General features: G+C 35.7%; 1 protein-coding gene across 2 annotated transcripts; it reads left to right on the top strand.

Annotated features, from left to right (window-relative positions):
• The first annotated feature begins 254 nt into the window (after positions 1-254).
• Positions 255-15,636, top strand: LOC129316216 (dynamin-2B-like). 2 transcript variants are annotated; one of them, XM_054960523.1, is made up of 22 exons: positions 255-711; positions 2,008-2,058; positions 2,159-2,279; positions 2,596-2,688; positions 3,254-3,315; positions 3,509-3,626; positions 3,782-4,124; positions 7,830-7,977; positions 8,448-8,549; positions 8,657-8,776; positions 9,298-9,381; positions 9,567-9,694; positions 9,941-10,025; positions 10,151-10,301; positions 11,124-11,200; positions 11,481-11,537; positions 12,522-12,666; positions 12,765-12,919; positions 13,021-13,134; positions 13,220-13,287; positions 14,304-14,476; positions 15,154-15,636. In XM_054960523.1, the coding sequence occupies exons 1-22, from the start codon at positions 562-564 to the stop codon at positions 15,378-15,380; spliced, it is 2,772 nt and encodes a 923-aa protein (XP_054816498.1). In that variant the 5' UTR covers positions 255-561; the 3' UTR covers positions 15,381-15,636. The 2 variants fall into 2 exon arrangements, with proteins under 2 accessions (XP_054816498.1, XP_054816499.1); XM_054960524.1 differs by lacking the exons at positions 255-711; positions 2,008-2,058; positions 2,159-2,279 and having other exon boundaries at positions 2,602-2,688; positions 3,514-3,626.
• The last annotated feature ends 1,713 nt before the right edge of the window (positions 15,637-17,349 follow it).

Here is a 17,349-nt window from a genome sequence, read left to right on the forward strand (position 1 = left end):
TAATCATAGGTAAAAAAGAAAAGCTCAATGACACAAATCTTAGATTTCTTTTTTGTTTGAGATCCTTCTTTTGCCCGAGATTCGATCCTAGATTTACTACACAGAAATTTCTCAACTTTCTTAAGAAAAATGAGAGCTTTCAGTTTGTTAAAATAAAAAGCGGTGAAGTAAAATTTTTGTGATGGGAAATTTAATTTAAAAATGAAGAATAAAATTGTCCGATAGTTGAAACTCAAAAACAAAACGAGATTCAAAATAAAAGAGACGAGAGAAGCATTTGAAAAAGCTTAGAGAGAGAGAGAGTGTGTGTGTTGCGGTTTGAATTCTCTCTCTCAAATTGAAGAAAGATTAGTAATTGTTCATTTCACTGTTTGGAATCTCATTGGTGGAGTTCAAGTTCAGTCTTTTGGATTCAGAGAGATCTGATTTATACACTTAGATCGTTGTGAATCACTTGTTAGGGTTCGATTTCGATCGATCCCGATATAGTACTCATTTTTTGGACTCAAATAAACTTACAGGTGAACAGTTGTGGGTTTGGATCCTTGATTTCCGCAATTGATGGAGGCGATCGAGGAGTTGTCCCAGCTTGCTGTTGCGATGCGCCAAGCTGCAGCAGTGCTCGCCGACGAAGATGTTGATGAGTCGAACCCCAACTCATCTTCAAGGAGGCCCTCCACTTTCCTTGATGTTGTAGTACTGGGCAACGTTGTGAGTACTGGGTGTCAAAGCTTTGCGACTTCCTTTGCCTTCCTTTCATTTCGATGATTCATTTGTGGGTGTCTGATACTTGATTTCTGGATGTAGTGTATTGAAGAAGAGTGCTATGCTTGCTTTTTTTTCCCCTAGTCATTTTGAGCTTATGGATTTCTCAATCTTTGTTTTTTTAGATCTTTAGCCATTTTTGTACAAATAGTACTTGTGATATTGAGGTGGACGATTGTGGTACCCTGTGATCGCAAATTCGCAATTGAACCTCGGATCAGATGAATTTATTACGTAATAATTTTTTTATAAGGTGCCTTGTTGCAAAATTAAACAATTTTCTGCGTTTTGGTCGATGATCGAACGTTGAAATTGAATCCTTTTACCTACGGAACTTATAATGACTTCCAGTTACTGGTGCTAATTTACTTATGAATGGATTTGTATTTTGAAAGTTTCGGCAAATTGTTTCCTCAAAATGTTTTGAAGGAATTTGAAAATTTGACTGATATTGTACGGGGCATTAAATGAGTTATTATTATTTTTTTCCTTTGTCAAAAGGTTATGTACTTAATTCTTGGTTGATGCACTCTTAAATTAGTTGCCCATGCCCCATGTATGGAATTCTGGTTAAGGTGCAGATTGAACTCTGACTTGAGATTAGAAAGTGGCTTTCTGTTGTTGAATTTAATTTTTGAAATTCATAAAACAAATATTACATGCTTCATAATATATATATGCTTCGACTTTCATTGGTTTTGTAATCAGTACTTTAAAGGCTTCTATTTTGAGTAAAAACAGTGCAGGATCAGTTAATGGTTTGATGTTCTTGGTAGATGTATACAACAATAATTACGTTATCAAACCCCAAGAAAGTCATGCATTATTTGCCATAGTGAGAATGTAACAATAAACATTTTTAGTGCTTGTTCCCCTTTGACTTTAAAGAGTAATTGGTCCGTGATACCCTTGCATGTAAGCTTCTCTGTTATAGGGGGCATGTGTATGTTGAAGGATATGAAGATCCGTATTTTTTGTTTGCTCACAGCTGTGAAGATAATTGTAGATCACTGCAATTCATAAATTATATAAATTATTTGAAGGCTTTCCAGTACTATTGAAGCCTAACATTTAGTTGTGTTTATTGATCTTGGGGAGGAATTAGAATCAGTTTGAACTCAATTTTAATCTCACTATTTTTCTTTTGCTACCTACTTCCTTGATATTTGATACTTCTTTTATCTGTCTACGAAAGACGATGTAACTTTTTCTTGATTCTTTGGTTTGTCCAAAATTCTTTAGGGTGCTGGTAAGTCTGCTATTTTGAACAGTTTGATTGGGCATCCTGTTCTGGTGAGTTGGATTTATGGATTTTCATGTGATTTCATTTAACTAAGATACAATACTTTTTTTACAAACACCTTTTATTCTCAAAAGTCTCCTTTATTCCCAGCCTACTGGTGAAAATGGTGCTACACGGGCTCCTATATGCATTGATCTACAGCAGGATGGTTCCTTGAGCAGCAAGTCAATTGTCTTGCAGATTGATAATAAGTCGCAACAAGTTTCTGCAAGTTAGTTTCTATTGTTTTATGTGGTTTCTTTTCTTGAACAATGCTTTATCATGTAATATTGCCGTTGGTACCTCATGTGGTTTTAAATTTGAAATAATTTTGGGATGTTAATTTCATAATTGTTTTGCATGCACTATGCATTTAGCAAATGGGGGGATCAGTGATGGTGTTTGGAAATTTGATAATTTTTCTTTGCCACACAGGCCAAACTGACATTTTTATTTTTATTCTCGTTTGCATATAATGGCCTATATGCTACAGTCTGCACTTATCTTTTCTGCTGAAGGTCTCAACATGCTTTGCTTAATTGCTACAGGTGCTTTACGGCATTCATTACAGGATAGATTGAGTAAAGGTGTCTCAGGAAAGAGCCGAGATCAAATATATTTGAAACTACGGACAAGCACAGGTTTGTTGATGAGTAATGGTTGATAGTTATTACCCTCTTTATATGTTTAGAAACCTATAGCTTGTTTTGCTAGCTACTTAGAATTTTGTGAAGAAAATTTCTGATTCTGCTTTCCCCCACTTTTCCCATTTGCATTGTTGCTTTAATATAGTGTCACTCTAGCTATATATATTATTCAATGAAGTCTAGAAGCCATGTGACAAAAATTAAAATATGCCTTTTAAAACTTATTAGTACATTAATATATCAATCAGTATAGCAGCTTAAAATCAGTTGCAAGTTTTACCATTTATAATCCATGAATATGCCACTTACCATTGACAATGTGCAAGGCAGGGTGCCCGCAATATCGTTATAAGATAATTTCCTAGTGCTGCATGCAATGAATATATGGTGATATATTGTATAAGATAACTTCTGAAAGTAGTCTCTCATTTGCACCCATAAATGATCTCTATTTTATACTTGCTGAATCATTTATTTTAACTGACCACTGCTATCATGATATAACCTTCTTCTCCCTGTTTACACTTAGCTTTTTCCCTTTAATCTTTTGTCTTTCCAGCGCCACCACTCAAGTTAGTAGATTTACCTGGATTGGACCAGCGCATTATGGATGAATCAATGGTAAATGGTGTCCTGCCCTTTTCATATATTTTTCTGATCCTGAGATATTTTTTGACCTGTATTTTAATCTATTGAAGTTGAACTGAGATTCTTTTCTCCTATATTTTGTTCTGTTATTTCTACTTTGTATTTTGGTTAGTTATATCCAAATATTGTTGGGATTCTAATGTTATATACAATGTTCTTTGCATAGGTTAGTGAATATGCAGAGCATAATGATGCTATTTTGCTGGTTATAGTACCTGCTGCTCAAGCACCTGAAGTCGCCTCATCTCGAGCCTTAAGAGTTGCCAAGGAATATGATGGGGAAGGTATATCATTTTTAATTTTATCATTTCTTTTTGGGTTCATTGCTATGTGTAATCCATGTATCTCTGTTACTCTAGATTTATTTGAGCTCTCTTTTCTCAGTTTTTCTTTTTCATTAATTGACTAAATAGGTAATAAAAACTATAAAATTATGTAGGTACAAGGACCATTGGGGTTATAAGTAAAATTGATCAAGCTGCATCAGACCAGAAGGCTCTGGCTGCAGTTCAAGCACTTCTAGCAAATAAGGGTCCTGCAAGAACATCAGATATACCTTGGGTTGCTTTGATAGGTCAATCAGTTTCAATAGCAACAGCACAGTCTGGATCTGCTGGTTCTGAAAGTTCATTGGAAACTGCATGGAGGGCAGAGAGCGAAAGCCTTAAATCGATATTGACTGGAGCTCCTCCAAGTAAACTTGGAAGGATAGCTTTGGTGGATGCTTTGGCAAAGCAGATTCGGAATCGTATGAAGCTCAGGCTGCCTAACCTTTTGTCTGGGTAACTTACATATGTTGTAATATGGCATTTTATCAGTAATTGGAAGCATCAATTTCTTTTTGCCTCCTCATCTAATTTTTTGTTGGTAGAGGCAACCTAACTGAAGGGTAGCAGATGATGATTTAGTCCAGTGAGTTCTTAATGAAAGATTGATTTTCTGTTTCAATGTTGGTTCCTTATCGTTTTTGGTAAAATGTTTTCCTGTTAAAAACCTTCCTGCATGGAAAAGACAACGTAAAATCTGGTTTTATTTCCAGTTTGAGTAGCTTATTAACCAGTGTATCTGTTTTGAGTTGTCCTCGAATCATGGTCTTCTTATCCTAGCTGTATTTCATGTAAGTTCTGAGTTTTTCATACTGTTATGAAAAATTGTATTGCCTTTCACAATGAAGATTTTGTTTTTTTTTTCCTACTTTTTTATTTTTTTATCAATAACTCCGCCTATGTTTATAGCCGGTCCCAAGCCCGGGTAACGGAGGAGGGTTGTGTTAGGCCATCAACAGCCAATGTAAAAATTTGTTGAATCTATCATGAACATGGACAATAGACGTTATAATGTTAATGCTAGGTCGTTGCCCGTAAGTAACGCGCTGCATGGCTCGAGTACAGTGATAAGTGAGTTAGAGCCGCTGCATCGGCGCCCGGATGTAGTGTTAAATGAGCAAGGGCTACCGCGTCATTCTGGACGCACGCGGCTAAAGAAGTTAGTCCATAAGAGCAAAATTAGATTTGGTACTTGGAATGTTGGGACATTAAATTGTAAATCTGTAGAGGTTGTAGGGGTTATGATTCAAAGGAAAATCAATATCCTTTGCTTGCAAGAAACAAAATGGCGTGGAGAAGAAGCTAAGGATATTCAAGGTTTCAAACTTTGGTATACAGGAAAAGTAAGTGCACGCAATGGAGTAGGCATCATTATAGATAAGGAGTGGAAGAAGAACGTTGTAGAAGTTAGCAGAATTGGAGACAGAATTATTTCTTTAAAAATGATAATTGGACGTGAGACTGTTAATATTGTTAGCGCTTATGCGCCGCAAGTCGGGACAGAAGCCAGTCTTAAGGAATTATTTTGGGAGGATCTGGAGGGGTTGATTCGACACATACCACAGAGTGAAAAGATTTTTATTGGAGGAGACTTTAATGGGCATGTCGGGAGGGAAGCTGGTCAGTATGCGAGGGTGCATGGTGGTTTTGGTTTTGGAGAGCTAAACAATGAAGGGCAAACTCTTCTTGATTTCTCATTGGCGTATGATTTTAAGATTGCCAACACTTGTTTCAAGAAGAGAGATGAGCATCTCATCACCTACAAAAGTGGAACCTCAAGGTCGCAGATTGATTTTCTTTTGGTTAGGAACACAGATAGAAAACTTTGTAAAAATTGTAAGGTGATCCCTGGAGATGCTGTAACGACACAACATAGGGTCCTAGTCCTTGATGTGTGTATTATGAGTAAAATCCAAAAACGTCGACAAGTAGTAACACCAAGGATTAGGTGGTGGCAATTAAAAGGTGAGAAGCAAGATATTTTCAAGCGAAATCTTTTGGATAAAGGAATTTGGGATTCTCAGGGAAGTGCTAACATCATATGGGAGGATATGGCTAAAAAGATACGGGAGGTTGCAAAAGTAGTTTTGGGAGAATCGAAAGGTCCTGGTCCGAGAGATAAGGAGTCTTGGTGGTGGAATAATAGTGTACAGGACAAAATCAAGTATAAGAAGAACTGTTTTAAAGCCATACATTTGTGTAACAATGAGGAAAATTGGGAGAGGTACCGTATGGCTAAGAAGGAAACTAAGAGAGCTGTGGGTGAAGCTCGTTCTAAAGCTTTTGAAGAATTTTATAAGAACCTTGAGACGAAGGAAGGAGAGCAAAATATTTATAAGATTGCCAAGAGTAGGGAAAGAAAATCAAGAGATCTAGAACAGGTAAGGTGTATTAAGGATGAAGAGGGAAGAATTTTAGTTACAGATGATGAAATTAAAAATAGATGGGAGACTTATTTTTCTAAACTTTTCAATGATGGAGAGGATTCATCTAGTAACTTGGAGGATTTAGTAACTGGTGAAGGAGAACAAAATTTGTCATTCTATCGAAAAATACGTGATAAGGAGGTAAAGGAAGCTCTTAAGAAAATGGCAAATGGTAGAGCTAACGGACCTGATTGTATATCTATCGAAGCGTGGAAATGTTTAGGTGAAGAAGGGGTGAGATGGTTAACTAAGTTATTTAATGTGATTTTACGGTCCAAGAAAATGCCTGATGAGTGGAGGAGAAGTACATTAATTCCTATTTATAAAAATAAAGGAGATATTCAGAATTGTACTAACTATAGAGGGATTAAACTCATGAGCCACACAATGAAATTGTGGGAGAAAGTAATTGAGCACAGGTTGAGATTGGAGACAAGTATTTCTGAGAATCAATTTGGTTTTATGCCAGGTAGATCAACTACAGAGGCGATTTATCTACTAAGGGGATTAATGGAAAAGTATCGTTGTAAAGATAAAGATCTACACATGGTTTTTATTGATTTGGAAAAAGCTTATGACCGTATACCAAAAGAAGTGCTTTGGAAAGCGTTGGAAAAAAAGGGAGTACGGATTGCTTATATTAAAGCCATACAAGATATGTATGAGGGGGTAAAAACTAGTATAAGAACGCCTAGTGGTCAAACAAAGGATTTTCCTATAAAGATTGGGCTACATCAGGGATCATCTCTGAGTCCTTATTTGTTCAACTTAATTTTAAATGTTTTGACGGAACATATTCAAGAGGAAATCCCGAAATGTATGCTCTTCGCGGATGATATAGTTCTTATAGCAGAGACAAGAGAAGAAGTTAATTGCAAACTTGAGTTATGGAGGAGGACATTGGAGTCGAAAGGTTTTCGTCTGAGTAGAAGTAAGACGGAATATTTATATTGTAAATTTGATAAAGGACTATTCGAAAATAATTTGGAAGTGAAATTGGGAGATCAAATTATACCTCAAGTGGAAAAGTTTAGATATTTGGGAGCCATTATCCAAAATGATGGCGAAATCAGTGGAGATATTTCACATAGAATTCAAGCTGGGTGGTTTAATTGGAGAAAAGCTAAAGGAGTTATTTGTGACCGTAAGGTGCCTAATAAACTTAAAGGAAAGTTTTATCGTACTGCTATCAGACCGGCAATGTTATATAGTAGTGAATGCTGGGCTCTAACGGGACAGCAAGAGCATAAAGTTGGAGTAGCAGAGATGAGAATGTTACGATGGATGTGCGGACATACACGTAAAGATAAAATTCGAAATGAGCACATACGTGAAAAAGTGAGGGTGGCACCTATTGAGGAAAAAATGGTAGAAAATCGGTTGAGATGGTTTGGGCATGTACAAAGAAGACCAAGGGAGGCACCAGTGAGAAGAGTGGAACATATAACTTTGAGTCCGATTAAGAGAGGTAGAGGAAGGCCTAAGAGAACACTCTTGGAAGTTGTTGAACGTGATCTCTTAATTAATAATATTTCTAAAAGCTTAATAAATGATAGAGCACAATGGCGTCTTGCAATCCATGTAGCCGACCCCACCTAGTGGGATAAAGGCTTGTTGTTGTTGTTGTTGTTGTTGTTATTTTTTATCAATAGGAGTGTGGTCCTACCCACATTGGCAATGCAATTGAGTTTGAAAATGGAAAGATTCCATTAATCCTGACTTTTTCACTGATTAGGTTGCAAGGGAAGTCTCAGATAATTCAAGATGAATTAGTGAGGCTTGGTGAGAAAATGGTTACCACTGCAGAGGGTACACGTGCCATAGCCTTGGAACTTTGCCGTGAATTTGAGGATAAGTTCTTACAACATATTACCACTGGTGAGGTGAGTTTCCTCAATCTTATATTTTAACAGATCTCATCTCATTTGATCTGTTACAAGGAATGTTAATTTCTCTTGCACCAACTTTTCTTTGTCTAGATTTTATTTATCTCAGTGGATTCAAGTTGGTGTTTGCTAAAAAGAACTTTGTTTGCTCTTTTATATCCAATTTATTTATGAGAAGATCAATCTTTGGGAGGTTTTGGAAAAGGAAACATGTTTGATTAGTTTGTATTCAAAATATCCATTTTCAACCACCACTTTTCCCCAAGGCAGGAGATGATAGAAGGTTTGGATATACTTCTTAACATCTCCAACCTTAATCATTCTCATGCTCACCGCTGAATTAGTAAAATAGCATATTTTACGTTTGTTGATTTGTTGACAAGTAGATACGGACATGTTTTATCAACCATAAATCTTTTTCCTATAAGTTGAGTATCCTTCTATATTTACTATGAATAACCTTGCAGGGATCTGGATGGAAAATTGTTGCTAGTTTTGAGGGGAGTTTTCCTAATAGAATGAAGCAATTACCTTTAGATAGGCATTTTGACATCAACAATGTAAAAAGGGTAAGTTTTGTCCTACTTTTTTGGATGTGCACTTGTGCATGCACGCTCACATATGGCTCTGATTTTTGTTTTTGCTACTTCTACTGACTTGGTTGTTCAATTATTAGATTGTGCTAGAAGCTGACGGTTATCAGCCATATCTCATTTCCCCTGAAAAGGGATTAAGATCTCTGATTAAAGGCGTCCTGGAGCTTGCAAAAGAACCATCACGGCTTTGTGTGGATGAGGTATTTATATTTTGTGCATTGTCTTCTTTTGTCATTTTGGGTTTGATTACTAGCAGTTTTTGATAGTAATGCCTGCTGTTCATCATTCTTTGAGTTGGCTTGTCATTTATAGCTTAGATCTAGTTTCCATGTTTACTGCCTTCTATGCTGTCGCTGGTTTTTTTGTAGTTGAACCTTCAGTGGTTGCCTTTTTGACATAAAATATCTATAAATTTGTTTGGTCTGCAACTGTAAACACCGTGTGTAAAGTGATGACTACTTTCATTTATCTAATAATATTTAAAGGAGTCTAATTTAAATTATTTGATTATGACAAAATTTTCCATAAAACAATACTTTGTGCATTTTATTTCCGATGAATTATGTGTGTTAATAATATTTAAAGGAGTCTAATTCAAATTATTTGATTATAACAAAATTTTCCATAAAACACAATACTTTGTGCATTTTATTCCCAATGAATTATTTGTGTGTATGTGTTTTTATGGCTATTAACAGATATTCTTTTGGTTATGGTTCAGGTACATCGGGTCCTGATGGATATTGTTTCAGCTGCTGCCAGCGCTACACCTGGTTTAGGAAGATACCCTTCTTTCAAGAGGGAGGTATGGCTATGAGCTTCATTGTTATATTTCTTTTGCCAAGTAAATGTCAAGTTAGTTCATTTTCTACTTGACAATTGTATTTCTTTGCCAATTAAAGTTTATATCTTCTGCTTGAGAGCCTCACTGGGTGGGATTAGGTATACATCTTTTCTTTCAATCCTGATATGTTTCTTAAAATTTACTAGGTTGTGGCTATTGCAACGGCTGCACTAGATGGATTTAAAAATGAAGCAAAGAAAATGGTGGTGGCACTAGTTGATATGGAACGAGCATTTGTGCCGCCCCAGCACTTAATTCGTTTGGTGCAAAGGAGGTAATTAATTTATAAATGTTGTTAGAGCTTGAGTTGTGATATCTATTTTCCTTTGTCTTAGCTTCCTGACATGATTAAGTTTTACATGTTAGTAACTGATGATTATGTGCTTTTGTCATAGAACAATTATTCGGGAATATTTAAATGGACATGCTGATGACGTTTGATCAATTTAAGTTGGCATGTTCTTAGCTTCTGGCATGTGAGATTATTATCTATCTAACTGTCCTGTGTTATTTACTTTAGGATGGAAAGGCAGCGTCGGGAGGAGGAGCTGAAAAATCGGTCCTCAAAGAAAGGGCATGATGCTGAACAATCTTTACTCAACCGGGTAGGTGGTCACATATTGTTGCCTGTTGCTTTGAATTTGTAGAATATAATGATAAGAGGTTCTGCTTTTGCAACTTACTGATATGTGTTGACCCTATGCTTTGCCTGCTAACTACAATATCTTAGGCAACTAGCCCTCAAACTGGTGGAAGCATGAAATCAATGAGGGAGGAGAAGGACAAAGATAAGGAAAAGGACAAATCAGGTCAGGCAGAGAAAGAAGGACAAGAAGCTTCTGGTCTAAAGACTGCTGGTCCTGAAGGAGAAATAACAGCAGGTCTATATGTCTATTCCATGCTGCTTCTCTGTAAAACGGTTTCTATTTTGGGCCTGTGGTCAATTTTTCTTTTTCTTTTTCCTTTGGTGGACTAAGACAATTTGTGATCTTTAAGTTTGAATTGTTTCATTGTTGGATGCTAATTTACTGGAAAATGACCAAGATTTTTGTTGTACCGGAATTTTTGAAGTTTTAGCCCTATCAGTTACATGTTTAGTCTTTCTATTCCACCCCACCTCTCCTCCCTGCACATCTTTCCTTTGTGGGTAAAGATTGCTTGAGTGCTGTTAAATACTCATTGGGATGTACTATTTAGGTTGGCATATGGATTTGACTTCTCAGTCAAAAGCGGGGTTTAATTCCTCTCTTGCCTTTTGTGGTCTCCATTTAATGAACAACTATTTTATAAAATAAGTAAATAACTTGAGCACAATTCTCGTAAATTCAAAAAGAAAATATCAAATGTTATATAGATCAAATGCTTACTTTTTGTATGTTACTTTATGGAGTCCAACATAAATTTTTCTGCTGTTTTTTAGGTGTTTCATGTGTGCTTAGTTCATATTTTGAAAGTGAATTCAACATAGGTATTCATACTTCTAAATGTTATATGGTAGTAGTTTTATTTCACTTCCAAAGCTCAGATAATTCTGTTTCTTTGCCAAATTACTTACTAGAAAGGCATTCCTAACACATGCCAAGCTGTGCTTTAGATTTGGAAGCTGGAATTGGCAAAGACACTTATTTCATTAATTTGAATTACTGATGCTCGCATTTTAATCATCATTATATTATGCTAAGTTCTAATCTTCCGACTTGCAGGATATTTGTTAAAGAAAAGCGCAAAAACAAATGGTTGGAGCAGGCGATGGTTTGTGCTGAATGCAAAGACGGGAAAGGTTTGCTACTGTTTGCAAGAATGTCATATTTATACTTGCATTTGGTGGTATTTCATCATAATTTTTCTTAAATTTCATATTTTAATCTTGCTCTTTTATCTTTAATATTGGTTACTTGAATCTCATTTAAATTAGTTACTAACAGTTTATCATCATATTCTTTTATTTGTCTTGCATCTTGAACTCTTGATTTATTTTGGTTTGAGAGATAAAATTGACTACCCATACAATCTGTTGTATGTGTTGTTAACTTCGATAGTTTTATTTTTTTGTCTCACAGCTTGGTTATACAAAAAAGCAAGAGGAAAGAAACTTCCGTGGTGTTATTACATTAGAGGTATGTAGAACTGTCAATACTTGCTCGTTTCCTTAATCAGATGTACGTTATGATTTTGCTTGCATTAGAATTGTGGAGGCAGAGATTCTATAATCCAACTATGATATGACTGGACATTCTAAAGCTGATTTTATGGGTGCTTGAATGGATTCATTTCATAAGTGGTTTATTGCGTACTTGGTTGGCATTTACCCTTGTTTAGGAAATATGTTATGGTTAAGAATCATCATTGGCGTGAACTAAAAAGAAAAGCGTTGTCTTGGACCACTTCAATCTAATTTCTAAATAGTTAAGCTGTAAGAAGGTTTAGGAATGATCAATGATTTCGTTAATATCTCTAATGTGTCCCCTAAGGGGAGAAGGTTTTGAGCTTAAGTTAGATGTATGGACCTGCCATAACGATTGCTGAAAGTTCAATATTATCTTGATGAATGAGGTGGCAACAGCAAGGATCTAATTCTTAGCCGTTTGATTGGTTATGATTTTGGCCTTGTGCTGTGTATATTACCATGAACTGCCAAATGCGCACTCGTGTAATCCATCTAAAGAGTCATAGAAAATTAGAACCTTTTTAAGACTTTCTATGATAAATTCTTTCTTATCATTCTTGCTCTCTCTGTTAAAAGCTATTCTTTTCTCCTCTTCCATTTCCTTTATCATTTTTGTATATGTGAGAATTAAAACCAGAGTAAATTTTTTTATTCCCCTCTGATGATAGATGGCTTTGACTTCTTATACGTGTAACATTTTCTATGGGAATGGGTACTATTGTTCAATGGCTCTTTTACTTTTTTCTATCCTTTTCTCTTGTTTCATTTTACAGAATTTTGTAGTGTATTTCTCTTGACTTTTGATAGTTCACGTAATGCTTTGATTGATCTCATCATGCAAAATAGCTTCGTTTGCATGGGTTGTACTATTGTCTAAGCATGGAGAGAGCATAAATTATATTCCTGATAACAATATGATTTATTTGTTATCCAGGAGTGCAATGTTGAAGAAACTTCTGAGGAACAGGATCCTCCATCTAAAAGCTCAAAGGATAAGAAGTCCAATGGACCTGATTCTAAAAAACTGAATCTTGTGTTCAAGATTACTTCCAGAATTCCATATAAAACTGTTCTGAAAGGTAAATTCCCTTGTTAATATGGCTACTTATTGTTCTGCTCCTCACTTTTATTTGTGATCTTTCATGACATTTTTAATCATGATTTCCTTATCTTGCAGCACATAGTGCTGTTATTTTAAAGGCTGAGAGCACTGCTGATAAAGTTGAATGGATCAATAAAATAAGTAATATTATACGAGAAAAAGGAGGACAAATATTGGTTTCACCTGAGGGTGGCCCTACCATGAGGCATAGTCTCTCTGACGGTTCCTTGGTGTGTTGCCAGTTCATAGCTATTGCCCTTGTGTGCAGTCAATAGCCTATATATTATAAATAACAAAAAATTGCTCAATTTATTTTCTTATCCTTCACTAGGATACAATGGCTCGAAGGCCTGCTGATCCTGAAGAAGAACTCAGATGGATGGCTCAGGAAGTTCGTGGCTATGTTGAAGCTGTTCTGAACAGTTTAGCTGCTAATGTACCGAAGGTAAGCTTTTGTTTACAATTTCCTTTTTTCTATCCTTGTTTTGTCAATGTATTTTAACACATTTGCTGGTTGATTGTTTGAGCAGGCAGTTGTCCTTTGCCAAGTTGAAAAGGCTAAGGAAGACATGCTAAATCAATTATATAGCTCCGTCAGGTTTTTGAAGTTCTTGTCACTTCTGCATTTGTTTTTGTTTCTTGTAATCAGATTTTCTCTTTTCTTCATGCTATAGTCATTCTCTATTTATAAGTATTTTATGATTGTTTTGGGCCTTGCCTTTTGCTGTGAATTGATGCTTTTATTGTATATTAATTTGCCTTTGTTTCGATCTAGTAAGTAGGGAAGTTGAAAATTTTAAAGCTTTTTTTTTTTTCCTTTGACTTGTTTTGTTTTGAGAGGAAAGAGGAACAGAAAAGGTTAGGGAGAAAAGGACGTGACCAAACACAATATTTTATTGAGAAGCTCATTTGTGATCAATCATTGAGAATGTCTTTGAACCTAACCTGAAATAAATGGCTCTTTGTGATTGTTTGGTCTGCCAAATTTTTGTAGACGAAGTTTACCTAAATATTTTTTTTGGCAGGCAAAAGTTTAACTGAAAATTTACTCTTGATTCTCAACCTTTATTTAGCTAATACTATAACCACCTAAAGAATCTCATACATTTTACTTTGAGTGCACAAAAAATAACTATTGGTGTAAGGATTTTTTTAATCCTATTGCAATCTAAAACTTTGCTGAATTAACAAAGCTTGCAACTGTTTACAAATAAAACTCCGGTTGACATGAACAAATTACAGCAAACTTAGGCAATACAAGAACTTTGGCAATTGGCACCCTGCATGATAACACATCCTTGGCAGGCTTTCAACTTCAAGAATTCTTGAACCTGCTTCCATAAGTGGCATACCTCATCTAAAATGTATAATCTAAGCTTTTGTGTAGGCTTCTTATTTATTTCTTTCTTTATTTATTTATAAAATCAACTAGATAGGCTGTAAGTTGTATTGTTCATGGCTGATTATGAATTGCATGGAATCCGCTAGTTTTTATACATATTGATATTGATTAACATCGATGTCCCATTTTTATGCAATCTGACTGTTGATCAATCTTAGTTTCTCCTCTCTTACAAAATAAGGTTATCAATTTCATACTTCTCTGCTGGGCAGTGCTCAAAGCACCGCGAAGATAGAGGAGCTGATTCAAGAAGACCATAATGTAAAGCGTAGGAGAGAGCGTTATGAGAAACAATCCTCACTTCTCTCAAAACTGACACGCCAGCTGAGCATACATGATGACAGAGCAGCTGCTGCCTCTAACTGGCCAGATGATAATACACCAGGTTGGTGGAAAACCTTTTCTTAGGTGGCGTTGAACAAAATCAATTCATTAAAACATAAATGAGCGTTCTTTCATTATTTATTTATTTATTTATTTTGCTGATGAAGTTCCAAAAATAGGTATATTTGGTATTTTTTATTACTTTATATTATCAACATTTAAAATTCTGTTTTCTCATATTCTTACTATCGAACAAACATTAAATAACTAATGTTTTGATGGAGAAGATAATTTTTTGTCCTCTGCAATTTTATCCTGCAACCTTCATTAGTTGCACATTTCCATGCCCTGTTTAGTAGCTTGGGATTGGAGAAGTGGAAGTGAAACTAAAAAAAAATAAGTTGTTTGGTATAATGGATCTTACTTTAAAGAATCCGATTCCATCAAAATTGGTGGAACTCACTTCCACCTTCATACTCATGGAATCCACTTTCTCTCTCGCTTCGTTCATAAAAAATACCCCACTTTCATATGTGCCAACAGAAAATGTTTTAAGACTATTTCCACCTCACTTCTTCCACTTCCATAAAAAACTCTTGCATGCTATGAAACGGGGCATAAGAATGTTGGTAGGATTAATGCTAGTTACATTTTTGCTGTGTTGACCAGAGGCATCTTGTTTATTTATTTATTTATTTTCCTTCTCTTTATTTAAACTTCTAGATGGCTATTTTGCAGAGAGCAGTCCCAGAAGCACTGGTTCAGGTGGTGATGACTGGAGAACTGCCTTTGATGTGGCTGCCAATGGCCCCATTAGTCGTAGCAGTTCTTCAAGATCCAGATCCAACGGTCATGGTCGGCCCACCCAGAATGGTGACATTAATTATGGTCCAAACTCGAGCAGCCGTCGAACACCAACACGGTTACCGCCGGCTCCGCCTGGTTCTTCAGGTTACAAATACTGACTGATGGTCGACCAATGATTTGCTTGACAATTCATGTTTTCATGCATTTTTGGAGGGTGTCTGCCCTCAGCCCAGTTCAAAGTTGGGAGGATATATATGTTGGGACATGTTTTTTCACCCCTGCAAGGATAAGGTTGTTTGTGTACATAGAAGACTGCAGTTAGTATGAAGTCTTTTGGGCTTGTCCCATTTATCTCAGGAGATCAAGGAGGGCTTGAATCCACTGGTTATATCATGCAATTCAATATTCTTTTTATCTTTTTGTTTTATTTTATTTTCATAGCCCCCCCCACCCCCAAATTTTATTTTATTGAATGAAAAAGAAGTCTGCTCATTTTTTGATGCAAGATGTATTTTTGCTTGTTCAGACTACACTTTGGATTATCCTAACGATGAGGGGATATTATATAATATTTCCCTACATGATATTTCCTTTTTGTTTTAAGCATTTGGCATACTTTTTTTTTTTTTTTTTAAGTTTTGTTACGACCCATGTGTTAATTCAGGTCGCATGGTTTCATTTAAACTTGGATGGTAGTGATGGTGACCTATTGCATCATGATTGAAGTTGCAGATGAAACTTCGAAGAGGTTGAAATAAAGATATGCGAATCCCATCAGAATTCTTCTCCTGCAATTCTATAGAACATGGAGGTTAAAAGAAAAGAGTTTATAAACTTATTATTCAATTCTCTTTCCTCATTCTTGTTCAGAAATATTCAATCTTCCATATCAAGAACATCTCAAAGCTTAGCATTTGCCTTTTCAGGGATAGCTTCCATAGAACCCTCTCAAATCTTTGATTTTGAAGCCCTCCATGGTGGTCATAATTTCAAGCCCAGGCATGGGCCATTTCATTTCCATGATAGACTTTGGAAGGTGACTGCTCTAATGATCGTGCTGTTGTTGCCTTCGTCATCTCCATTGAAGGCCCTCTCTCTAAACCCTAGAGAACCATCTTCCTCGGCCTTCTGCCTTCCATCACCCGCACCTTTCTTCCTCTGGTTTCGCTCTTTGACCTCCCTAACACCATTGTCTACTCCCTCCCTCCCCTTCGCAGCGACTTCATTTCTGACTTCTTAAAATCTAACTGTAGCTGCCAGAGGTGAGATGATTGGTGATGGAAGGAGTGGTGGACTTGCCGCTGTTTGGTAAAAAAAGATAGTGCCATTGCTAGAAGATTTGGGGACTGAAATATGGAACAATTGAGCCGCGGGCTATGAAAAATAGAGAAAAGGAAGAACCTTGGGAAAGTGCAACAGACAAGGCCATAATGGAGAAGGTGGAATCAATTGACTTTCCCGTGAAAGTTCTTACGTTTGAAATTGCACTTGGGAGAAATTGAGATGGAAAAATTGAAGAAGCATGAGGAAGTGGAGGAGACAATAATCATAAATGAAAAACGCGAAAATGGTTTAGGCTCCCATGGAAAATGCTAATAATATTTGAAATTTGAAAAGCTAGGTGCAGATGATTGGAACCCAAAATTTGTATACGTAATCCATGAAATTAGCCAATGAGGTTGGAATATTAACATGAGACCAAAGTCTTCGGACTAGTCAGATTGCAGATTTTTTGGGTCAATGAGGTTGCATTTATGCGATTTGTAAGATATAGTTGATGATAGTTGATAAATTAGAAAAATTAAAATGACATGTTAGAATTGGCAAGTGTTAATCTAGTTTAAACAAATACTCTTTCCATTTCAAATTATAAGACATTTTTAAATAAAATTTTACATATCAATAAACTTCATTAAATATATTTAACAACTTTATCTTTTCAAAATAAAAATATAAACTTTTAAAAATATTCATAATTTAATATATTAAAAAGAAAAGAAACTATAATTAATTATAGAGAGAAGAAGAATAATATTAGAATTTGTGCATTTAATGAAACTGTAATTTATTCAAAGTATCTTATATTTTGAAACGGAGAAACTCCTTTAAAAGTACCTTATAATTTGA

Source organism: Prosopis cineraria, unplaced genomic scaffold (assembly GCF_029017545.1).
Source record: "Prosopis cineraria cultivar Desert tree isolate PC_DT_omini unplaced genomic scaffold, ASM2901754v1 PC7, whole genome shotgun sequence".
Lineage (NCBI taxonomy): Eukaryota > Viridiplantae > Streptophyta > Magnoliopsida > Fabales > Fabaceae > Prosopis > Prosopis cineraria.